This window comes from Chiloscyllium plagiosum, unplaced genomic scaffold (genome assembly GCF_037043375.1).
Source record: "Chiloscyllium plagiosum isolate Xiang-an unplaced genomic scaffold, Cpla_swu_hap1 HiC_scaffold_4, whole genome shotgun sequence".
NCBI lineage: Eukaryota > Metazoa > Chordata > Chondrichthyes > Orectolobiformes > Hemiscylliidae > Chiloscyllium > Chiloscyllium plagiosum.
The window spans coordinates 5637243-5664718 of NW_028270142.1; the positions used below are offsets into that span (position 1 = coordinate 5637243).

A 27476-nucleotide genomic window follows, 5' to 3' on the forward strand; every position below is an offset into this window, starting at 1 on the left:
GTTGTGCTTCGGTGGGTCAGTGTGGACTTGTTGGGCCGTAGGGCCTGTTTCCACACTGTAAGTAATCTAACCTAATCTAATCTAATAGGTAACATCTTCCGTGGGCCTCCAGATGAAGCACTACTGATGATTCCTGCTTTCTATTTATAGGTTTGGGTTTCATAGGGTAAAAGAACATGACCCTCTCTCACAGGTATCCTTACATATAAATGAGGAAGGACACCAGTTCAACTGGGACAACACATCCATCCTAGGACAAGCCAAACAGAGCCATGCACAAGAATTCCTAGAAGCATGGCATTCCAACCAGAACTCTATCAACAAACACATTGACTTGGACCTGATTTACCACCCCCTGAGAAAAGGAACAGGAAATGACATCACCACAGGAAATGATGTCACCACAGGAAATGATATCACCAACCCAAAAAACCCAAATCTATCAATAGAATGGAATCATCAGCAGTGCTTCATCCGGAGGCTCACTGAAGATGTTACCTAATTTGGTGACAAAACATCTGAAAATGAACCTTCCAGCTCAGCGAGCAAACCTACATCCAGGAAAAGTAAAATGCAATATTATTTTTAAATCACTTTCAGTGTTGGGAGATAAGGCAAATAACTGGATGCTGGAAATCTGAAACAAAAGCAGAAATTGCTGGAGAAATTCAGCAAGTCTGGCAGCATCTGTGGGAGAGGAAGCAGAGTTAATGTTTCAGCAAGCAAGTACAGCAACTTTGCTTCACTCAAGGCATTTCAATAGTGAAGCAGACAGTATGTGCTATTATCACAAAGCTACTGTGGCACTGTAGTGCACGCAGCCAGCAATTTCCAGATATTTCAGTCTGCTCATCGCCTGTAGTTGCTGTATTCACTCATAACTTAGATGTATAAGATGAAGTGCCCAAGAGGAGTATTTTTGTGTTTGTTAATTCAATGCTAAATGGGAATGCAAGCTGGGAGGAAAACAGAAAGAGTTTTGCAAAGTGACATTGTTACAACTGAGGCCAGAGGAGGAGTGTAGGAACTAAGGAATTAGGAGTGGAAGTAGGCCATTCAGCCCTCTGAGCCCACACTGTATTTAACATGATCATGGCTGATCTTATCCTGGTCTCAACGCCACTCTCCTGCCTGCTCCCCATGGTCCTTTACCTTGCGTCTCATCAGAAACATATCTATTTCTTTCTTGAATGTGTTGATTGATTCTGCCCCCACTGCACTCTGGGGCAGTAAGCTCCACAAATTCACAACCCTCTGAGAGTAGATTCCCCTTATCTCAGTTTGAACCTACCTCCTCTCACCACATGTTTATAATCTCTTGTTTGAGACAGTCCCACAAGGAGAACACCTGATCTTAGTCCACCTTATCAATCCCCTTTAGTATTTTATAAACCTCAGTCAGCTCTCCCCTCCCCTCCAAATTCTTCGGAACTCCAGTGAGTACAAGCCAAAGCTATTCAACCATTCCTCTTAGACCAACCTGGTGACCTCCCTCTGAACTGCCTCCACATCCTTCCTCAAGTAAGGAGACCAAAACTGGATAAAATACTCCAGATGTGGTCTCATCAAAGCCTCATATAATTGTAAAAATATTTCTTTACTTTTATAAAGTTAAAAATCACACAACACCAGGTTATAGTCCAACAGGTTTATTTGGAAGCACTAGCTTTCGGAGTGCTGTTCCTTTATCAGGTGGTTATGCTTCATCAGGTAGATGAAGGAGCGTCGCTCCGAAAGCTAGTGGTTCCAAATAAACCTGTTGGACTATCACCTGGTGTTGTGAGATTTTTAACTTTGTCCACCCCAGTCCAACACCAGTTCTTCCACACCATTACTTTTATAATCCAGTCTGTTTGCAATAAATGCCAGGATTCCATTTGCCTTTCTTATTACATGCTGTATCTGCATACCCACCGCTGGGGCAGCCCTTGGTGGCACATGATAGCTTTCCATGGATTTTAAATATGGCCAGAAAAGGTTTTTAGCAAAAGTAATGGAATTAGCTTGTTTGGTACAATATTAAAGTGAAATCATTAATTAGGACAATGGTAGCTTTGAGAAGAAGATAAGTCCAAGGGAACATGCTTCAGGTAGATTAGGGTAGCAAATATGAGATGAGTAACAGAATTTGATAGGGATAGCAATGAATACAATGAATAATGGAATTCACAGTCCTAAGGGATAAGCAAGACTGGGAAATGTCTGACAGCGTATAACCATTAACATTGGAATTTTAAGTAATAGGATACATTGTAAAATTCCAAGTCCTGATGATAACAATGACCAAGGGCTGTCCAGAGGGGTGTCCATCATTAATGGGGTGTTTTACAATATTGGATGTATAAATTAGGGGGAATGGAATAATTACATCAATGTTGTATGTAATTATTGTAGTGTGAGTATATAATACTGTATTCAGCTGGGAAGCCAGAGAGTCACTGACCTCTCCTCTGATCTGAGCCATATTTAAGAGGGTAACTGGGCCCCAAGTGAAAGCCAGATTTGGAGCAATCTCTGGCCTCTCCCACACTTGTGTAAAAGAGCTCTGAACAAAGATTGATTGAGCTTCTAAACATGGAGCTCAAGACTCCTTTTTGACATCTCTCTCCAACACCCACTTTCTGTGATTCATGCATAAAGATGTGATAAAAGTTCGCACTTTAGAAACAATGACCCATGTTCATCAATCACATTACAGTGAATTCACATTAACAAAATGTGCATTATAGCAGAACGACCTGTACTTCAAATAAATACTTTATTCTAGTTACTAAGCTGAGTAACTAATGTTATCTATATCAAGCTTAAAATAAATAGATCTAGAATCAAATTAGAGTTGGCTTTATTGTCACATGTACTCAAATGAGTACAGTGAAAAGTTTACAAGTCACTAGTTACGGTACCATCTTAGGTACATGTAGCTTGGTATAGATTCTTGAGTACAAATTCTTAGGGAAAGAAAAAGTAGGAACATAAAGAAATGTAGTCCAGAATTATGTATCATAGGAATAAATTAGAAAAATAAAGAAAGATAAGTTCAGAATAACAGTCCTTCCAACCCCATCCATACTGACACCTAGACTCCAGACCATGCCTGGCTTCACCTCAAGGCTGGAGGTCCATGCTTAGGCCATGCCAAGCTTCCAAGAGACTGCCATTAACACAGTTACAAATATATTATCAGAACAAAACATATTCAATAAAGATGCAATGCTTGATTAATGTACATAGTCAGTTATATAGAAATATAGATGCTTAATCCTATAATATCCTCAACATATACCTGAAAACACACAAACAGAGAAAGGGAACAAAACGTATTTCTCTGCAGCGGTTGGCTATCTTAAAATCCAAACACTTCAGCCAATGAAAAATGAGAGGCAGCAACCTCAGATTGTTCAGAGAAAACTTCCCTCCATATCAATTGGTTCTTAACAGGATTCCCTCCAAATGAACCAAAAAAACAGGAACATCTCCAACCCATTATGGTTCAAGACAGCCCCAGCAGGGTCGATAGCAAAGCAAGTAAAAATGAAAGACTGTGGATGCTGGAAGTCAGAAACAAAAGCAGAAGTTGCTGGAAAAACAGCAGGTCTGGCATTATCTGTAGAGAGAAATCAGAGTTAACGTTTCAGGTCCAATGACCCTTCCTCAGAACATTTGAGAACTCTGTTCAAAAGTCTGATAAGAGCAGGAAGGAGGCTATTCTCGAATTTGTTTGTATGTGTATTCAAACTTTTATGTCTTTTGCCCTCATTTATCCAATTACCATTTGAATTGGATTCCATCACATTATGTGGCAGTGCATTCCAGATCACAACTTATTGTGCAGACAAATGCTTCCTCATGTCATGGCTAGCACCAATTAGGTAAAACCTGTCTCCTCTCTGCTCATCGAATCAATTTTTCTTTCCTTACTTTACCCCAAATCATGTCAACACCATAATGAAATCAGCTTTTGACCTTCTGTGCTGTAACAGGAATAAATCCTGCATCTCCAGTCTCTGCGCATAAATGGAATTCCCCATTCTTGGTACAAGTTCCGTTCTTGAAATCTCTTTTGCACTCGTTCCAAGACTTTCTCATGTTCCCTAAAGTATTACACTGAGAATTAAACTTAATAAACTAACTGAGGTCTAACTGAAGTTATACGAGATTTTGCATAACTTCTGTGCTTTTATGTTCCATTCCTTTATTAATACAGCAAAGCTTGGTATCACTTGATACTTTGAAATTATGTCCTGCATGCCCAAGCATAGATCTCCAGTACATTATCAAAAAGAGCTATTGTCTTAATTGTCACTGGGTCAAAATCCTGGAATTCCCTCCCGCTGGGCATTGTGGGTCACAGCAGGTGACTGCAGTGATTCAAGAAGACAGTTCACTACCATCTTCTCAATGGCAACTAGAGACAGGCAATAAACACTAGCCCGGCCAACACATTCCTACTAATGAATAAAACAGAGATGCTTGGGGAATATCACTCTACACTACCCTCTACCACTTGTGTCCCTTAGCCAGTACCTTACCCATGCTGCTTCTCATGTGTATTCACTGGGTTGCTTCCTTTTCTGATTAATCTCAGAGCAATGTAAAGAAATTTCTAAATCCAAATAGGGCATTTATGAGCTTTAATTTGACTTAGAACTTAAAGAAGTTTCAACACTTTGGATGGGTATATGAATAGGTAGGGTTTGGTGGGATATGGGTGGGGTGCTGGCAGGTTGGGATATCTGGTCGGCATGGACAGGTTGGACCAAAGGGTCTGTTTCCATGTTGTACATCTCTTTGACTCTATGACATGTTCTTTCTAGTCTTTTTATTTTGGATTCTGTGTCTGAACCAGTCACTTGACTCTAGCTCCACTCACTTGCTGAGGCCAAACTCATTTTATAATGGCGATCAGAGAAACATAATCAATTTAATCAATTATCATTAAACACAATTCATTTCCTCTTTTAACTAAAGACCTTAGTGTTTAACATGTCTGTTTTTTTTACTATGTACAGAAATATTAAAACAGTAATCTAAATACAATCTTTGAGAAATGAATTCTTTGACATTTACAACCAGAGCTATCCATCTGTGATCAGCTCCTAGTTTGCTCCTAATCAAACATTAGTACAGAGCAATGGCTCGATCTTTTTCCTATATTAACTTGTAGGATGTGAGCATCACTGGCTGGGCCTGCACTTATTGCCACTTCTCACTGCCCAGAGGGCAGCTAGGGGTCAATCACATCTCTGTGGGATTGGAGTGACATATACGCTAGACCAGGAAAGGAGACAAAAACCCTGCAGATGCTGGAATCTAAAGCAGACAGGCAGAGGGCTGGAAGAACACAGCAAGGTAGGCAGCATCAGGAGGTGGAGAAGTCGACATTTCGGATGTTACCATCCTTTAGGAAAGGATGGCAGATTTCCCAAAAGGGCATAATGAAACAGAAGGGTTATTTTTCCCTCAACGATGGCCATCATTAGACTCCTAATTCCAAGTTTTTAATTAAATCCAAATTCCACTACAGTGGGATTTGAACCCAGGTGCCTAGAACATTACCTGAGTGTCTGGATTAATAGCCCAGCAATGATATCAGAACGGCATCGCTTCCCCCTTTGGATGTGATGGGGAGTACTATTCTAGACTACCACCGATTTAAATCATGCTCTATTTTCATATGTTCATCTAAGTAAAGCTTATTACATTCTGATAAGATATTCCCTATGCGTGTGTCCTACTAGGCACCTTCAATTTGTCATTCTTAGTGAAAGTTTGTCTTAGTAGAAACACTGAAAGCGCATTCACCAATGTACACTCAAAATGTTTAATTGCTGGTGGATTTTAGGATATAAATGTACAAATCCCCTTCTATCCAGTACACATATTTTAAAACTTTATCTGTTTTGAAATCTTTCTTGTTGCTGAGTATCTGCAGATTCATGCCTGGTACCAGATTTGTCTGACTTAGAGTCATAGAGTCATAGAGATATACAGCATGGAAACAAACACTTCGGTCCAACCCATCCATGCCGACCAGATATCCCAACCCAATCTAGTCCCACCTGCCAGCACCCAGCCCATATCTCTCCAAACCCTTCCTATTCATATACCCATCCAAATGCCTCTTAAATGTTGCAATTGTACCACCTCCACCACTTCCTCTGGCAGCTTATTCCATACACATAACACCCTCTGTGTGAAAAAGTTGCCCCTTAGGTCTCTTTTGTATCTTTCCCCTTTCACCCTAAACCTATGCCCTCTAGTTCTGGACTCCCCGATCCCAGGGAAAAGACTTTGCCTATTTACCCTATCCATACCCCTCATAATTTTGTAAACCTCTATCAGGTCACCCCTCAGCCTCCGACACTCCAGAGAAAACAGATTCAGCCTGTTCAGCCTCTCCCTATAGCTCAAATCCTCCAACCCTGGCAACATCCTTGTAAATCTTTTCTGAACCCTTTCAAGTTTCACAACATCTTTCCGATAGGAAGGAGACCAGAATTGCACACAATATTCCAACAGTTGCCTAATCAATGTCCTGTACAGCCGCAACATGACCTCCCAACTGCTGTACTCAATACTCTGACCAATAAAGGAAAGCATACCAAACGCCTCTTCACTATCCTATCTACCTGCTTTTGCAAACATTTCTGAGGGCAGTTAAGACTTAGCCACATTGCTGTGGATCTGGATTCACATGTCAGCCAGGATGTTCAGCTTCCTTCCCTCAAGGGCATTCATGAACCAGATGGGTTTTCCCAACAATGAGCATCACAATTTTTATTGAATTCAAATTCCACCAGCTGCCATGGCAGGATTCAAACCCAGGTCCCCAGAACATTACCTGGGTTAACACTCCTGCAATGATACCACTAGACCATCACCTCCCCCATAACAGAGCTGAAATAATAATTCTGATTAAATGGCACTAAGGTATTAAATGTCAATTTTCAGAATAGTTTAGATGTCCTCATAAATGAAGAATGTTAAATTTGCAAGCAAAAACATAAAATAATTAGGAAGACAATTGGTCTGTGTGTCTAATTCAAACTCAAGAGTATATATTAAGAACCATGAAATCAAAGAGTTTCCTCCCAGTCGGGGAACACTTCAGCAGTCAGGAACATTTGGCCGTGGACCTTCAGGTGACCATCCTCCAATGCAGACGTCAGGATACACAACAATGCAGAGTGGGCGAGCAGAGGCTGTTAGCCAAGTTTGGTACCCATGGAGATGGCTTCAACCGGGACCTTGGGTTCATATCACACTACAGGTGACCCCACTGCATCACACACACACACACACACACACATATACCCCCCCCCCCCCCCCCCCACACACACGCACCCTCTCACAGGTTTATACCCCATCACACTCACACATACACTTTACCAAGCTTGCACACATGTACCCACACACCCTCTCAAATGCACTCACACTCACATGCAACACTCACTCTGTCTCTCTCTCTCTCTCTCTTTCTCTCTCTCTCCTGCACGCACACACATACGTTTATGGGGTGAATTTGTACTTGCAGGATTATATTTGTAGATACATTCTGTTTTGCTCAAAAATGCACAATCTGCAGGCAGTCAATCCATGTAATATTTTATAAATTCCACTTTGGAAATAGAATCAGTCTGACTCAAGACTGGGATACAGACAGACTCTGACCTCACACCTTTAATGCATTGTCTGAGCTGAGATATCAGCTTTTCTTATAAAACCTTGAGAATGTGACTTAAAAGAAGTTCTGGGATTTACATATTAAAGAACTGAAACCTGTAATCCATTCTAAAAGATGAAAGACTTAACAATCCAGGTTTATTCAATGTATCATTTCAGTTACATGACACTATTATCCTTTGCTATAAATTCTGTGTCTTAAGGTCCTGCTTCACAGCTACCTGATGAAGGAGCAGCACTTCAAAAGCTACTGCTTCCAAATAAACCTGCTGGACTATAAGCTGGTGTTGTATGATTTTTCACTTTGTCCATCCCAGCCCAACACCAGTTCCTTCATATCATGAAAATGTAAGTTGTTGCGAACTTGTTCCCCACCTGGAGTGCTGTGTTGGCCTCTCTAACTCTAAAAATATGTACTTTCCTCTTAGTGAGGTTGCAATGAAGGTTCACTGCAGTGATACCTGAAACACAAAAGTTATCCTGAGAAGAACAATTGAGTAAAATAGGCCTATTCAGTCTGGAACTCAGAAAAATGATGGTTTATCTCCTCAAAGATCCTTAGAAAGCTTGACAGTGTAGATTCTGAGTTTATTTTTCTCTTGCCCGGAGTCCTGAATTAGGAATCACAGTTTGAAGATAAAGAATTGGCCATTAAAGAGAGAGCTGAGGAGAAACTACTAGACCGAAAGGCTTGTGAATCATTAGAATTATGTGTCGTAGGAATCATCATTCATGTAATGTGAAAATAGTTAGATATTTGGACTGCAGGAGAATTGAGGAATATGGGGATCAGGTAGAAAGCTGGATTTGAGATCAAAGATCTGTGTCCTATTGAATGGTGGTGTAGGCTCAATGGGACTGCATAGCCCAATCCTATTTCCTGTGCCCTTAATGGTATGGTAAGGCTGTAATTACTGCTAAATAACCTTATTGCCCTGAGAAAGGAACTTTTTATTTGTTGGACATCAAATTTTTATATCATAATAAGAAATTCCACACATTACTAATGTAATGAAGATATTGCTTTTAAACATTGTAACATTCTACTTTAACGCTATGCATTTGTCCCAGTCATTGAAGGATTTAAATGTTTCTTGATTCTTGATTTAATAACTGTGACAGTTACTTGTTTGATAACATCACTGTTGGCACAACACTGGAGAGCCTCCTTGTGTTGTACCAGATTCACGCTGCCATCAGGAAAGGCAAAGAGCGCACCTGAGATCATGAGATCTTTGTGCCCTTTTTTTATGAACTCAGCAATAAGTGCCATTCTTCACTGCTGTCCACAAATCCAACCTATGGCACATCATTGTACATTTATCTACAACTTGTACTCCATTGGAATTTGTGCTATACTTCCAGCTCCATTCTCTACTTAGGAACATTGGAGCTTTGCAACTGTGTGTTTGTTTTTGTTAAGTTAAACATCCAGATATTCTATTTTCTCTATTTCAACATAACAAATGTGAACACACTCTGAAAGATTACCTTAACAAGTTGGTGTTCCAATGATTTCAGTTCTTGTCCTGTGTGTAGTCAGAACAATGTTGTCTACCCCTGAGGTCTATCTTCTCACAGTTTTCAACACCTCTAATTAATTTCCAAACCCAAAGCAATTTGGCTATAGTAATTTGGCATAATTCTGTTAAGCTAAAACTCCTTGCCATGACATAAAAATATGTAGTATCAATGTTATCATTAGAATTTCTAAATAATAGTGTCCTAAATAATGAATGCCTTCATAATATGAAACAAGAAAACACGATTTTGCTCACAATTTTCCCATTTCAGTAAACTATGTGCAATCTGTTTTGTCACAGACACTCATTGATTTGTCTCTGTAAACTGCAAACTATTGAATGTCATGTTTTTTGTTTGTGAATGAAGATGTATTTCTTGGTTCACTTTCATATCAATTAAATATAAATCCATAACATATATTACCAACTCACTTTGTGATATTTGTGTGTTCTGACTTTTTAATCTCATTCATGACTAAAGCCACCATTTGTCAATGTTTCAATATAATCCCAAGAGCTGGGAAGACACCAGATGGCATCATTATTACAACTGTGTAGAGTCAATATGGGCTGTAACAAGTGAAATCACAATGTGGGTGTAGTGAACTGGTTAATAAAATGTGTTAAAACATCTTCTAAGGCATGTCTGTCTGTTTCTTTAATTGAAAATAGTTTCTGCGAGCTGGCTGCTTCCCTTCACCAAAATTGCTGTTAATTTGCTATAAATAAACTTTTGAAAGAAGAAGGAAATTTGCTAAAGGATCAAGTTGGTGATTGAGCATCCTCAAATCAGTTTACGACTGTTAGTTTCTTTTATTGAAGAGAATCAAAGCCAGTTTTGCTGGATATTGAACTTTCAGTTTTTCCTTTCGATTGTCAGGATGGTTATTCATCCTACGTCAAACCAGTGCACCGTCTGAGTGATTAGGGTCATGTGAAATGAGTATGTATGGCAAATGTATGGAGAAAAAAAAGAGTTAAATTTCAGAATGATGACCCTTTACCAGAATTAGTTCTCAATTTAAGTCCACAGCATTTAATTAAGGGTTCCAATTCAAAATATGCTTCATGCTTCATCTTTCTCGTCACTCCTCATGGGAAAATTCTCACACTGTAGTTGAATCCCAAAGGTCGTCTCATGATCAATCTTCCTATTGGACACTAACTAATGAATATCAGTGGGCACTGTAAGAGTTTTTTTTACATCTAAACTGTGTCCGATCCCATGTTTCATCATGCACATTTTCCAATTGGATTACTGAATCTTCATCAGAGAATTTTCTCCCCTCCTCACCAACTTGCATTTATATCATGCATTTAACACAGTAAAACATATCAAGGTACAGTATCATGAAACAAAATTCAACACAAAGCCATGTAAGGAAATATTAGGACAGCTGGCCAAAAATATAAATCGAAAAGGTAAGTTTTAAGGAGAACCTAAAAAGAGAAGAGCTAGAGAAGTGGAAGGATTTAGGCAGTGAATTCCAGACAGGTGCAGACAGCTAAAGACACAGACATCACTGACTGAGCCGTTAAAATTGAGGAACTCAGGGAGTCAGAATTGGAAGTGCTCAGAGACCTTGAAGCATTGGAGAGCAGAAAGTTACAGAAATTGGGAGAGATCAGGTGATGCAGGAATTTCAAAGCAAGGATCAGAATGTTAAAAGCAACAATGCTGAACTGGGACCTAATGTACATCAGCAGGCACAGGGTTGCTAAAAGCCAATACAGTATACCTGTGACCATCTTAGCTATGATCAACCAACTCAGCACAAAGCAGAATCGCCGTGAGCACCATATGAGCAGTTATTCTCTGAAGGTTTGGGCAGGTTGCATAAATATTGCTTTATAGCTACAACTGATCTGCTTTCATCCTGGTGGCTGTTCTTCCATAACCACTGAATATTCTTAAAGATAGAAAAGAGCAATTGCCATAATATAATAACTTTTCTTAATTATTTGCTGAGTTTGGGGAGGTACAATTGCTACAGCAGAGTGGGGATCTTATTGTTCTTTAAGAATGGCCTATTTCAAATCTGTAGGCCATTGGGCTGAATGGCCTATTTCAAATCTGTAGTGATTATCATAGAATCACTACAGATTTGAAATAGGCCATTCAGCCCAATGAGTCCACACTCACCCTCTGAAGAGCTTCTAACCCAGACTCATCCCCCCTACCCCATTACTATGCATTTCCAATGTCTTATCCACCTAATCTACACATCCGTAGACACTATAGGCAATTTCCCATGACCAATCCACCCTAACCTACACAACTTTGGATTGTGGGAGGAAACCAGAGCACCCGGAGGAAGCCTATGTAGACCCAGGGAGAATGTGCAAAATCCACACAGATAGTTACCCGAGAGTGGAATCAAACTCAGGTCCCTGGAGCTGTGAGGCAGCAATGCTAACCACTGAGCCCAACTAGCTTTTTGTCCCCAGTTATTTTTTCCCCCTAAATGATTCCACTTACCCATCCATATTTTACATACAAGACTGTGGGGAGGAATTTACTGTCTGATATTGTCAAAACTATAGTTAGTCAGTTATTTGGGGGCATATGCAAATCATTTATTAGAAAGTTTCAGTTGAATTTTGATTCTGCTTTTAAGTGAGGTACTTTTATTTTGTTTCTCTGCAGCTGCTTTACTGAAGTTAAGACAACAGAGAAACGAAAGATTCCACTTTCACCTCAGTGGGCCAGACTCCTGTAGTCTCGTGCCTAAAAATGTTACATTATGTGTTTCCCTCCTTCTTGGTCTTTGTTCAGCTTCTGGCTTAACAGACTTGATCCTGATGTATACAATTGCACCACTGATGTGGAGAGTCAAGATGCTGGAGCAGTCCCACCAACGCTCCCTGTGCAAGATCCTATGAATCCACTGGGAAAACAGATGCACCAACACCAGCATCCTTGACCAAGTCAACAGCCCCAGCATCAAGGCACTGACTTTCCACTTGAACACAGAAACACAGAAATAGAGAACACACACCGGATCATCAACTCCACACTCACAGGAATCCGATTCACGAGAGAGGAAGAAAAGGACAACCAACTCCCATTCCTAGACGTGATGGTACAGAGAACACCGAACGGAGAATTCACCACAAAGGTACACAGGAAAGCCACACACACAGACCAAGTCCTGAACTACAAAAGCAACCACACCAACACACACAAAAGAAGTTGCATCAAGACACTATTCAAAAGGGCCACAACACACTGCAGCACACCAGAACTGCAAAAAGAGGAAGAGGAACACCTATACAAGGTATTCGCCAAAAACGGATATCCTCGCAATTTCATCAACAGATGCCTAAGGGAGAGACAACAGAACGAGGGCATGCCGCAACCCAAAGGACTAGCCACACTACCATACATCAAGAACATCTCTGAACTGACAGCCAGACTACTGCGACCACTAGGACTTATAACAGCACACAAACCAACAGCCACCCTCAGACAACAACTCACCAGAACGAAGGACCCGATACCCAGCATGAGCAAAACTAATGTAGTGTACAAAATCCCATGCAAGGACTGCACAAAATACTATATAGGACAAACAGGAAGACAGCTAACGATCTGCATCCATGAACACCAACTAGCCACGAAACGACATGACCAGCTATCCCTAGTAGCCACACACGCAGACGACAAGCAACATGAATTCAACTGGGACAACACTACCATTATAGGGCAAGCCAAACAAAGAACAGCCAGGCAATTCCTAGAAGCATGGCACTCATCCACAAACTCCATCAACAAACACATTGACCTGGACCCAATATACCGGCCACTACAGCGGACAGCTGAAACTGACAACCGGAAGCGGCAGGGAAAGGCCACTGTAAATGCCGGAGGAAACACCACAGAAGCGCTTCACAGGAGGCTCCCAAGCACTGAGGATGTCACCTAGACAGGGGACGAAACGTTTGCAACAAAAACTTCCAGCTCGGCGAACAGAACCACAGCGATTAATCCTGTTTTCTTTAACATAAATGAAGGGATGAGCAGCTTTAATAAATAAGCACAGGAAATGCTGGAATTATCTGGTACCTATACCATAAAAACAATCAAGCAAAAGAAACTTTATCATGAATCACAGACAATTAAATAGTTTAATAGACTGGTTCAGAATTTAAGCTGGTGAATGATGAACATCCACTGTTCATTAGATTTCAATCATTTAATTTCTTTGACCTTTTCATTGAAGAGTCACAGAGCCCTACAACACTGAGACAGGCCTTTGGCCCAAACTGGTCCATGCTGACCAAAATGTCCACCTAGGCTAACATCATTTCCCTGCACTTGGCCCATACTGTTCTAAACTTTTTCTATCCAAGTATTTATCCAAAAGCCTTTTAAATGAAGTTTCTGTAAGTTAGATATCCAAATGACACAGTGCTATATGGGGGGGGGGAAACATCCAGGTACAGAGTGACCAGGACCAGTAACTGTGTATTTCCAATAATAATTGATTATGAATAACGAGAAGAGTCTGAATTAGAAACTGTGAGTTAGAATAATATTTTCAAGATGAAAGCAAGTGCAGAAAGGAAAACAAGGAGTTGGAAAGCAAGATTAGATTAAAGGCAAGAGAAAGATGACAGAAAGGAAAAAATGGAATTTATTATTTCCTTTTAAAACTTCAACAATTAATATCTGAGGAATTAGACTACATATTTGTAAAAGCTGATTTTGTTTTTAGTTATTTGGCAGGAACTAAGGTGTATTGCATCACTGAAAAGGGTATTCACATGGAAATGGGAAATCTCTAACTTTGCGCAACTATTTTGGGGCAGCATGTTGGCTCAGGGGTTAGCACTGTTACCTCATGTGCTAGGGACCTGGGTTCAATTCCATCCTCAGGCAACTGTCTGTGTGGAGTTTGCACATTCTCCCTGTGTCTACGTGCATTTCCTTTGGGTGCTCCAGTTTCCTCCTACAGTCCAGGGTAGGTGGGTTGGCGGGTTGGCCATTCTAAATTGCTCCATAGTGTTCAGGGATGTGCAGGCTAGGTGGGTTAGCCATGGGAAATGCAGGGTTACAGGGATTGGGTGGGATGCTCTTCAGGAGGTCAGTTTGAGCTGAATGGCCTGCTTCCACACTGCAGGGATTCGATGACTGAATTTTAATATGCACCACAATGGAAGCATAGGGTTCGCACTCCATTTACTACATTGAAATGAGGAAACAAACAGCAAGATGCAATTTGTACCCTGTTCTGAAAGGAACTAATTCTAGATTTTTATGTCAACTGTATATCTTCTGCCTAAATAGCAATTAGCACAATCAATGTCACCACTCGTTATAGAGTAAGTTAAAGGAAACTAAAGAGTAAATTATGTATTTCTAATGCTGTTGCATTTGTTATAACAAATAGATTCCATGCTGGCAATTCAACTAGTTCTGAATATTAAATATATGTAATACAATACACTCAAAACCCATAATTCATATGCTTTTCTCCAATTATTTTGTCCATGTTTGGACTGTAAATGCATCAATATATATTAATCTGCAATAATGCATAGTACACTATACTTCATTTTAACACAGTGGGAATTCACGCAATAGGTAAAAATGAGAATTGGCAGAAAGTTTGGTGTGGACAAAGATAACGACAGAAAACAATAGAAGAAATTAGGAAAATTGTTAGTCGAAACTGGAGAAAGGTGGAAAGTAGCATTTTAAAAAATCAATAAGCAAATAATGCTGTGTTCCAAACACTTTAGCACATGAGTTAAGCCATTAATAATGATTGTTAGCTGGTAATAAATTGCTTCTCTCAGGCTGTCAATGATCTATGTTTACCTCCAAGAAAGTGCCATTTAGCAGTATTAAATCTGCCTGCTCTTTTTTTTCCTGGGCATGTCTTACCCTCATCCCAAGGTGCCAGATGAGCTGCCTGTTATTCCTTACAGCTTGATCTGGATTGATCACACCCATTCTCCCTCAACAACATTTTAACCTATCTCCTTCATCCAGTCACAAACATTTGAATTACAAGGATCTTCTTTGACCTGTCGGAACAACAGAAATAGTGCTGAAAATGGAAGGAACTTTTTGGCTAATTTGTAGCTGTCATGACACCCCAGTTAACACTCATCAGATTTCACACACTTATTGTCAACACCACTCACATAGCCCCAGGTTGTCTTCACAAATACACTGATCTCTACGGGACATCACCATGGCACTATAACATGCAACTAAATTCACACTTCCATGTCCCAGCTCCTTGAAACACATTTTCTTAAGCACAGCCAAATTGGTCTCATTTCTGTGCAGGTATTATTCATTTCCACTCTTTGCCAGCTTTTCAAAACTGCATGGTGCTTCACAAGCACATTAAAGCTGAACAAAATGGAAAATGTTGGAAGAAGTAAACAAGTCCATTGACATCTGCAAAGTGAGATATAGGTTGATGTGTCTTGTGGAGACTTAAAAATAAACCTCCAAACTCTGAATAGATCTCTATTTTGTCTCTTTTCAAAAGCATTCAGTTGTGTTGTTTGAATCCAATATTTTCTATTTTTATTTCAGATTCCCAGTGTTTATGTATATTCCTTTGTCACAAATATATTAATCATCCTTGTGATCAATAAGATACAAGTTAAACAAATCAATCAAATATTTACATTCCTCTATCTTGTTCAACCTCACATGTGATTTGAATGAATAGTTCCAGCAAAATATCAATTAAACAAATTCTTCTTATGTGTGTATTAAATACCTACTTTGTTCTTACACTTTAATACCTGCTGATCTAATCCAATAAAGAGTTTTCCTCAGAGACAGTTAGTGATCCGATTAGTAGATCCCTAAGGATCATCTCAATATTTCTCCTTTGATTGAAAATTAGATTTTGCTTTTCATCAGCGTCATTCTGAACCAGCATATCCTAAAACTCTTATCTTAATAAAATAATTGGTCAGTGTATGTTAGAAACATTTGTTAATGTGGACTATTGCATTTATTAAAAATACAATTCCGGGCGGGTTGTTAATTTGATAGAGATTGTGGTATTATAGGATGTTATTAGATACAAAGTGTCCTCAGTTGTTTCGATATAAATATAGACATGCACCAGAAATATAGAACTCCCACTGAGGCGACATTACTGCAGCTTCACTACAGCAGGGAGTCTATTGCTGAAGGTGATGGGTTTTTTTAACTGAATAGATTAACTTGTTGTTGGCATGATTATCCGCAGACTTGGGCTAATGATCATGCTTCTTTACGTGGCAACCTGTTAACTTAGAATTGGAGGAGCCGGTGTTGGACTGGGGTGTACAAAGTTAAAAATCCCACAACACCAGGTTATAAGCCAACAGGTTTATTTGGAAGCAGTAGCTTTCGGAGCGCTGTTCCTTCATCAGGTGCTAACTTAGGGGCTGCTTAGTAAAGTGTAAACTCCTTCATGCAAATATATCCAGGAATGGTGGCCAAACTTGAGCTGATTACTGTTGCTTTCCTGGGGGACATATTTAAACATGGTCTTTCCTGCATTGCATGTCAGAAGACTGTAAACACTAACAGTACTGTTCAAATCTATTTCCCAATTACTACAGGCTAAAGGTTCTCATTAGAACTTGATGTTTAGACAACATGTAATGATAGTTACAGAATGTTACCATAGAATAGATACAAAAAGGCAGCGAATTAGTAAAGAGTTAATAGCTTAGTATTCATGATGTAGTAGGCATTCTATGATGGGATAGATATTTTCCCCCGTTTATATACAAATGCACAAATTCGAGACAAGTTGTCAATGGTACAAGGGATGTAGCGCAAATTTAAGTAAGTCATTTATATTACGCGGTGTGAGAGTTCCCCTGCAATTCCCTGTGTTCCTGAAGAATTGTTGAAGTACCTTTACTTTATACACGGTCATTTCACAATCCAGCACGGGGCATCAGGTGCCACCCCTTTCACTGAAATCGGCCTATTTTCCATGTTGGCTATCGCAGTCCCAAAGGTTACATCACTTGACTTTAAATTAAAGCAACTGATTATAATTATAAAACGCTGCCGCGTTATTTTGGAAGTAATCATAGGGCACACGAAAATAAAGATTCAAAAAACTGTTCAATTACATGCAAGGAAGATAAAAGGTATTGTTTGAGACATCTGGAACATGGAAGAAAACTACTCAATATTACAAAATGTCCTCGTATTAATGACGAATAATAACGAAGTTTAAGTGAATCAATAACAATTTTAATCCATTGTCACTAAGATGTGCAAGTTCGGTTAACTAGCAGCTATTTCAGTTTAAGCAAAGATCAAAGATAACGTGATAACTAGCTGGCAATTAGATCTGGTTAACAGACAGCACATCTTCTTCCGATTATGTTCTCACTTAATTTCATTTAGTGACATATCTTCTCATCTTCAGACTCATACGGAACACAGGGGGCAACTTTTGTTTCAGCCGAATGAGAAAACAAATATCACGATGGAAAGTTCCCGCTGAACCGAACGGAAATGGCCAAATATCTGCACATCAATCAAAATCGCAGCTGTCACATTTTTATTGGACTATGCCACTGTTTAGCAACAAACAGATCTGTCCCAGTCAGAGACACTGGTTAATATCAAAGGATACGTTAATCAAACAATAAGCGAAAACAAGAGAAAAGGCTGGAAACCTGAGATAAAAATCAAAAGGGAAGAATCTGGAGAACAAATCTGTTGAAAATATCAAATTGCATCACCGATCCCGACTGACTTAAACAGACATGAGTTAGGAAAAACATCAAATCATTTTAAAAACTTCGGCTTCTCCTATTCATTTCCTTGCACTTGCTTCAAAATCCAATCCAACTTTTTCTCAAAGTTGCCAGGAGAATCTCTCCAATTATTTCACAATATGGAGACTACACTATTGTTTGTAAAATAATTTTTATTGTATTGTTGCCCTCTTCCACGCTTTGTTTGTCTTTCTCTGATTGTTTTCTCCTGATCTCTCATTACTGATGAATTAGCCATTTGACATCAAAATTCAGAGGAGTTTCTCCTGTGATTAATCCTGAACAAATGTTCACTCGATTCTAGAATTTTCTGCAGGTATTGTCCCGCAAGAACTGGCACACAGTTTCCCCTTCTTTATAACCAAAGTTTGCCCCCGATGCTTTTTTTATTATTATTTATACTATCAGCCCATTAAAGCTTATGATGACTGGAAATAATTGTAGGATCTGTCTCGGTCACTCTGGGACAGCAAGCATTTAAGAACAGGGAGTGGGACAGTGAAATCCAGAGACAAAAAAAAAGACATTTTTAAATAGTACAGAAAAATAGCGCCATACATTGCAAGAAGATTTAATTCTGGGATTTAATGGATCATTGTGCAGTGTGTTCTAATGTCTCAATAGCTGTCACTGATGAATCAACATATTGATATAAAATAGCAAGTTCCTATAAATGAAGACAATTAAATACGTTCCTGCACAGATAGACAGATGGATAGTTAATGATTTCGATGTCTAATATTCAAATCGTGCAAATATTATATTTGTGTCTGGTTTGAACTCATACAGGTTACAATAGCCATTTGCAACTTCAAATGATAAACTTTCAATATTCTTGCTGGTTACTCAGATCAGTGATACATCAAACAGAGCCAACTGTTACCATATCTTCCAACAACAGGCAAGAACTCCGCGTTATGGAATAGATTAGGAAGATTAATAAATTCTCTCTTTTCCTCCAATTCTCAGCGGAAAAATTTAACCATATGGAAGGCGAAAATTAGAATTTCATCACATTAGTGCAAAATGTAATGAAAAGAGTCGAACACCTGGGGCCAACTCTGAAAGACACAATTAAAAGGGTTTTAATGAAAGCGGGGGGAACAAATACACTGGTACCTCTGATACAGATTGATTTGCTGAAGGTGTTGTAGGATATTGGTTGCGACTGATGTCACAAGAAGGGAAACCAGCTACTAAACTTCCAGTTCCATCAAGGAATATCAAAGTCAAACAGAATAAACCCGAAATGTGAAATGATTTTGCACTGCTTCTGTTCACACGGGAGGGAGGGTGGAGTGCTACATAAATACACCTCGACAAGTATCCTCCTCCGGTTTTATACTGGCCGCCTCTGCCTTCCCTGGACTCAGAGAGGGGGAACAGAGAGATGGAGCATTAAGTGCGTTCATTGAACGGCTGAAAGTCGCCACACATGTCAGCGAAGGGCGCTTGCTCGATTTCTAACGGGAGCTAAAAAAAAAAGCCCTGGAAAACATACGCGTTAAGTTGTGTGTACAGATGGCTGGAGGAATAATGGAGCAGGCGCTACGTCTCTAAGCAAGAGCTGTGTTTTCTTATCTGTAGAAAGTGGATGTATACATTCAGTGATACACGGCTGGGGAGCCCTGCAGTTAGGGAGAGAGGGTGGGTTGTTGGGGGGGGTGGGGGATGGTGGGGTGGGAGATCTGGCCGGCTGGGATTGTTTGTTACCGTTTTAATCCTATTAATTAAAACGTTAACCTGATTGGTGGACGCACGGTCCCAATAGGCAACCCTTCATAATAACCTGCTCTGATATAATGATGTAAAAAACATTCCCGTCTGCTGATCGGCACGGAAATATCTTGAAGGTGAATCGAACCAGATAAACGCTAACGAGGTGCTCACCATCGTCAGGACAGAGCATAGGGGTTCACACACAAACAAAAAGAGAGAGAGAGGGAGAGAGGGGCAGAGGGCAGGCATCACCATCCAGCGGCGAAAATCAAAGTGAGGGACAAGTTGAGAAATTACCAAATAGTTTATGCAACAACGACGAGAAGGAAGAGGAGGAGGAGGGAACCGCGAGAATGGAAAGGAGCAGCGTCCACCTGAATGGACCGCAGCAGGAGCAGGAGCTGTTACTCCCGGCTCTCAGCGCTCCGGCCACAAGGCTGGACAGGACCTTCCGCCCGGCAGCAGCAGCGGCCGCCGCTCTCGAACTCTCGCTGGCCGAGCCCCGCTCGCCGCTGGGCTGCTTCGAGGGGGCCGGCGATCCGGACGGAGTAGCCCAGCAGGCGGGAGGAGGCGGGCAGCAGCACCGGGAGGGCAGCGGCGGGGACCAGAGTGTGGATGATGACAGCGATGAGCGCTGTGAGTTAATGCTGGTCCGGCCGGGGGCTGCAGACAGAGCGGTCTCTCTCAGCACCAGCGCCAGGGCAGACAGCAACTCCAACAGCAAGAAGAACAAGGAGCAGCGGGCCCTCCGGCTCAGCATCAACGCCCGGGAGAGGAGGAGAATGCACGACCTAAACGATGCCCTGGACGAGCTGAGATCCGTCATTCCTTACGCCCACAGTCCGTCGGTCAGGAAACTCTCCAAAATCGCCACGCTGCTGCTCGCCAAGAACTACATCCTGATGCAAGCTCAGGCTCTGGACGAGATGCGGAGGTTGGTAGCCTACCTCAACCAGGGGCAAAGCCTCCCCACTGCCCTGCCCTCAGCCGCCGCCTCCCTCACCCCCAGCCTGGGAGCCTACGATCCAGCAGGGGCAGCAGGTTACCCGTTCCCGGCCGGAGGGTTAGCAGCGGCAGCAGCAGCAGCAGCGGCGGCGGCCGGAGCGAACTGTCCAGACAAGTGTACGGCCAGCAACAGCGGCTCCCTCTACAACAATGTCACATCCAGTCTCTGCAAACAGTGCAGCGACAAGCCTTAAAGCCAACCGACACACACAAAAAATAATAATAATAATAATAACCCACCCAGGGCAAGTGACAAAACAACATCGACAAACAAACAAAATCAAAATATTAACACGACCCCAGGAATGGACTTTGTTGTGTTTGTTTTTTGTTTGGAAGTTGTGTCTAGGAACTGATGGTTTGTGCCATAAATATCGTTGGAAAAGTTTTTTTTTTCCCGGGCCAGGAACTGGGGGAGACGATCAACAAAAGAAAGTTTCTTTTTGTTTTTTTTTTGGAGAAATGTATCTTTCTGTTTTTGAGCAGCTGTCCAGCCGCGGCAAGGTTTGTGATCTCAGAGATTCCATCAGTGTCACTAGCTACTATGGATTATTCATATTAGTTTCATCTGATGCTTTTTAAAAACGATACAAAAACCCTGTCTGCTGTGATTGCGACTGCGTTACAGACTGCGTCCGTTAACTTCTCTTTAAAGTGTCCTCCAGAGTTAAAGATAAAGCTACAAATGGCCATAAACTTGTTCCCTTTTTTTGTGTGTGTTTTCTCGACACGATCATCAGAATTGAAAAGGTAAAGGAAAGGAGACCCGGAAATCAGTTATTGTGACAAAGCAATTAGATGTCAATTTGTTCCTTCAGAGTTGGGCTTTATAGGAAAAGGAGTTTATGAAACTGTTTGACACGACGCGGTTTTCTTTGTGTTTCAGGTTACTGTACAGATTAAGATGTGTTCAAATATTTTTGTTACGTTTCTTATGACAAAAAAAAACGCTATTTACCCAAAGTGAGTTTTTAGTTTGCATGACGGCACAGCACCTGTCCATCTGCAATATATAAATATATAAATCTCATATAAAGTATGTATAAAAGGGACTTGCCATGTTTTTACTGATGTGGTGTGTTTGATTTGCAGTTTGTGTGAACCCTGCTGATAAGTTGGTACCACTGCCTCTTTAAAGGGTCTGTTGGCAGCTGATGATGTATGAAAGTGATTATGTACCAGCCTGCCCCAGATTATAATATATAACCATTTCTATGTGTCATCCGTGTTGGAAAACAAATTTATTAAACATATTTTGAACAAACGGCATCTAGTTATTTTTTTTTGTCCCATAACTAATTTAAGAAGATAGCAGAACTGACACAAGTCACGTGAAAGGCTTTAAAGTCTTTCTGATTGAAACGATCACTGGAAGGGGCAAATCAGGACAAAATGGTCATCACTAGTACAAAACAAGACATTCTTAAAGATTATGGAGGGCAGACTATCCCTTTAAATCTCTCACTTCTAACAAAAAAGAAACATCTTGAAAAGGAAAATATTGGATGGCGTGGCTGAACCAAATTTCGAATAACAGCATATGGCGTGGCATTGAACTGTACTCTGCCTCTCGATGGAAATTTGCATAATTCCCATTTTCCCAGCTATTTATAAATGCTTAGAACTAGTTACGTTAGAAATGTAACAACCCTTTAAACTACCCTGGCGCCACACAAAGACTGGAGAATATGCTTCAGATACTGGAGTCGGCTTGACCAGCTTTTAAATGGCACTTAGAAATACTGTTTGAACATTCAACATAGCTGTGTGTGCTCAGTCCCCGGCCGTATGCCTGAGACAACACTTGACGTGGTGGGACTGGAATGATTTTTTTTTTGTTTGGTTGCTCCGCTTACTGTCAAAAGATTAATCAGAAGCTGTAAGTTTTCAGGAAACATAGCTCCACCACACAACAATGCAACGGCAGCCGACACAGAAGGGTTCACTAGCCCAAGGCCAAATGAAATGTCTCTCAGCATTTAGATTACAAAGCCTCGGTACACCTAATTATGATTATTAAAACAATTTCCATGACGATGTCTAATATTATGTTAATTTGAAAACAACTGTGTATGAAAACTGTCGACTATAATACCTAAATTCATTTAATGAAACACATCGTTAAGGCAATTAAACCTCCTGGATGTGATTAAGGAACATAATTGCGACACTGTTCACTGCTATAATTGGGTGTCTTTAATCAAGGGGTATACTGAGGAGCAACATTGGTATTACTTTGTATTGTCTTCACTCTGCCGTCCATCACTCTGAATTAGTCCCAGCCACCAGACTTTTTTTTTTGCATAATAACGTAATTGGATAATATTATAGTGAAATTTGCTACCCAGTATTTTATTGATGTACCCAGCTCTGAATAACTGTCGTTTTGTTTTAGAAATTTCATTTGAGTCAAAATGGACCAATCTTCGAAAAGGGATTCGTGTACCTTTTTTCGCTCCCTGGACAGTTTGGCTTCAACGATACATGAAGAACGGCATTACTGTATTACAATGGGTGGGGGTCAAGTCCTCAAAACATTTCAAATCAATACAGATTGTGTAAGTCGACCATCAGTCGCGTGTGTTACAGGTTTGAACACGGCTGATTGGATTGTGGTAAGATCCTTGTGTTTGACCGCAGTCATTACATGTAGATTCAGCCAATACCGTGGAGAATTGGCACAAGTAACGAGGGGGCAGTAATATACAGAACATTCTATTACACTGCAACAGAACTCATAAGTCAATCGATTATTTATCTCTTCAACTGTTAAAACTGACAAGCTTAAAGTTTCAAGCACCACATGCTTGGATAGAGCTAGATTTCAAACTGGAATAAAAAGGAAACAAATTTTAGATAAATTTTGCGACCTTTCATAATCTGAAACTGACTTTCTCCTGAGCGTTAGGACCACAAGCGCGCGCTTCACTGCCTCATCAAGACAGCAACAATGAATGGGCTCCAAATGAGTGTTTAGGAGACACAACTGGGTTATCGGATCATTACACCAAAAAACGTCTGCATCTAAATGTGGCTTAGACAATATTTATTTTTCTACTGTTGTGCTTTATTACTTTTAACACTTTTTTTCTATTTAATTTAAGTCACGAAAATATTTAAGCCTATTATTCCTTCGAGGATACGATGCAATCCCTGGTCGGAGAGTAACTGTAATCCTTTGCATGTCCCAGCGTGAGTGACATTGACTTTCATAATGTAATGACTTATGAAAGATATAATCATGTGTTAAATTGAATCCTCCGTTTAACTGTTAATGGTGTGCTCAGGGCACATTTACGTATTAGATGCTATGGTAACTAATTACTCTACCGCTGGAAAAAAAGAGGCGATAATGCACTTTCAGACTTTGAGAAATAATGACCAGAATTCACGAGCTACAGCTACCACCATCCGTGCTAGACTTACACTATACGATAGGATAACGGGTGTTAATGTATATATCCTCGAGGATATACTTTCATGCTGTGGTAATGAAAGGGAGATTAGCTTCATGACCTCCCGATGAAAGCAGACTACATAACACACCATTGTTTACTCCCACAGACTTCCATACATATGACAATAAGGCTAATTCAATTCAATTCATTTACTGGACAGTGCAAAAAGTACATTTCTGTCTGGCTCTAGAATTATATAATAGAAGATACATAACCTCACAGGTAAAATTCTTTGAGACAAAGCTCATTTTAAATTATTGTTGTATTGGCTACTGTGGAATATGTGAGACGGCGCTCTCATTGTATTTGTGGGTTCGTTCAAGGACACATTTACTTAAAGCATGATACATTTCATAAGGCTAACCGGTTTTTTAAACTTCCCCGCCTACAAACCCTATCCCTTAGCAAAACAAATTGGGTAACATTTTATTTCAGGTGGAGAGAAATTTACAGCATTAACGGAAACATTATTTCTCAATAAGAAGGCATCTGAAACACCAGCTTAGGAAGTATGTACAGAGACAGTTGCAGCCACTACTCAAAACATAGATTCTACTGAGATCGTGTCATTTTGAAAGGAAGACTGAACACACTGTACTCACATTATTTACAATTGATTTTAATTTCTCGGTAAGCCATATGACTTGCCAACCGGTTTTCGTTTATTGGAATGATTGAGAGATTACTCTGGTTGCTGTCATTCTGACTGTGCAATATGTCTATTTCCCCCAGTTCCATTTCAGTCTTAACCACTGTATTATGAAGCATTGTTAGCCCGCCAAATATACATTCACATGCACCCATTCAGTCTTATATCTGTTAATTGTTTTTATTAATAGCCAATCAGAAAGGCTGACATGTTATGGGCAATACAAAGCTGAAGTTTATGATCTGTGGCAAGCATTTTATTGTGACATTTTTAAAATTAGATACTTGATAATCAAACACTCCTCGCTCAAACACAGAATGTAGTACAAGTGATGTAGATATTTAGATAATACGTTCAAAGTAACATTATATGATATTTTAATTCAGTTCAGTAATAACCACTTATTAACTTCCATGGAAAAACAATCTCTGTCTAGTCTCCTAAATCGTCAAATTCCTGTCACAATTTCTAAAACTATTGGTTCACTGAAGCATAAAATGAATCATTGCAGCTATAGATCTATAACCAATTACCAAGTACAGTTAAAGATTGGACTCAAACTAGTTAAGTAATCTTACAAGCACAGGCCTTATTTTATCAGGTAATAGCATATACTGGCAAATAATGGTTAGCAATTCTGTTATTAAATTTAGGACAGCAAATACTATAATTTTTCACTAATCACTGGTTTGTAAGCTAGTTCCTTGACACACCTTGAATATTTCACAAACTATTTTAATTCATCATTATTCATTTATAATTTCACACAATGGCTATCTCAGTATTATGTTCTTCTAACACAACACAACTTTACGGCATCAATATACCATTATAACATTTGTTATACAATGTAAATATTTGAAGATGATATAACAGAAAAAGACTGAAGTAATTGGTTCCGTATGTTCCTTTGCGTTTGTACAAAAAAATCTATTGAGGTTATTTGTTGCTAGTTAAGGGAGGTTGCAAAGAAATATTTCCTGCTCCAATCTAGTTGAATTGGTTCATATAACACTTTTTACTTACAATTTTTTAAATATTCACTCATTCTGTGCCGTTCAATACTCACTCCCAGCAGTTTATTTGCAGTTAAAATGTCCAATTCCTATCTGTGCCAGAACGTTTCATTTGTTAGGTACATACAAGCTCTGGAATTTTGATATGGATCTCCAAAATACTACATAAACTCAAGCTGGAATATCTTCCAAATTAACCCTGATCAAAAAAACACAATAAATTATTGTCAAAACAAAGAAATCATACTCTAGGTGCTTAAATCAAATGATTTTTGTTAAAGTATGTTTTTTACTGAATTTTATGAATGTTTACTAAGATGATAACATAAATACGATTATAAAAAATAATGATTCATAAATATATTCAATGAGCAAATGGGCAGAATAAAGCAGTTATGAGTATAATACAGGCACTGGCATCAGCCAGAGTTGACTTTACCCATTTCAGAAGTCATTTTGACTTTTCAGAAGTCATTGCTGAAGAATTTCTGTTTATGTTTCAGATTTACAGTATCTGTAGTCCTTTGTTTTATTTTTCAGAACAGGCTGGAGAGACTCACCACATCTGGCTGCATTTGTAGAGAGAGAAATAAAGTTAATGTTCAGAGTTCTTCAGAACTGAAAGGAATGGCAAAAGAGGTTTTTTATACGACAGACAGAGGTGGATCAGGAGCCAACGTAACAAGTACTACAGAGGCCCAGTGCAAAACTCAAAAGAATTGCTAATTATGATGAAAGAGAAATAGAGATGTAAAAATTGGTGTAAATTAAGGTGCAGAAAGATGAAAATGAGATGTCTAAGCAATCATCAAAGTAAAGACATATTAACAAACTGATGACGGATGGGGGTGGGGGATGGAGCATGGGGTGGTGAAGAATGTAAGTAAAATGGGGAAAGATGCCATGGGGTCAGGCTCTAAAGTTGTGGAACTCAGTACTGAGTCAGTGAAGCTGTAGGTGCTGAAGTGAAAAATGAGGTACAGTATTGTTCCCTGAGCTTGTTTGCTGGAGCATCGCAGTAGGCCCAGGAACAAAAATGTTAGATTGAGAGCAAGATGGTTTTGTTTTGAAATGACGAGCAATGGGAAAGTCAGGGTCATTAGTCGTCTGGTCAATGATGACCCCCAGGCTCTTGATAGTGGATGATTCAGCAATGGTAACACTACCGAATGTTAAGGGGCAATTGTTAGATTGTTTCTTGGAGTCATACAGCATGGAAACAGACCCTTCGATCCAACCAGTCCATGCTGACTATAATCCTAAACTAAACTAGTCCCATCTGCCTGCACTTGGCCCATCTCCCTTCCAACCTTTCTTGTTCATGTACTTATGTAAATGTATTTTAAATATTGGAACTGTACCCACATGCACCACTTCCTCTGGAAGTTCATTCCACACACGAACTATTCTCTGTGTAAAAAAAAATTGCCCCTCATGTCCTTTTCAAATCTTTCTCCTTTCACCTTTAAAATATTCTCCTAGTCCCCCACACTAAAGAAAAAACACCTGTTATTCACCTTATCTATTTCCCTCATGATTTTATAAACCTCTACAAAGTCACCTCTCAACCTTCTATTCGCCAATGAAAAATATCCCAGTCTATACCACCTCTCCTTATAACTCAAGCCCTTCAGTCCCAGCAACAACATCCTGGTAA

General features: G+C 39.8%; 1 protein-coding gene across 1 annotated transcript; it reads left to right on the plus strand.

Annotated features, from left to right (window-relative positions):
* The first annotated feature begins 17425 nt into the window (after positions 1 to 17425).
* LOC122549607 (class E basic helix-loop-helix protein 22-like) lies at positions 17426 to 21954 on the plus strand. The gene has a single exon (XM_043689433.2). It carries the CDS (start codon positions 20045 to 20047, stop codon positions 20888 to 20890), a length of 846 nt encoding a protein of 281 aa, XP_043545368.1. The 5' UTR covers positions 17426 to 20044; the 3' UTR covers positions 20891 to 21954.
* Positions 21955 to 27476: the final 5522 nt, after the last annotated feature.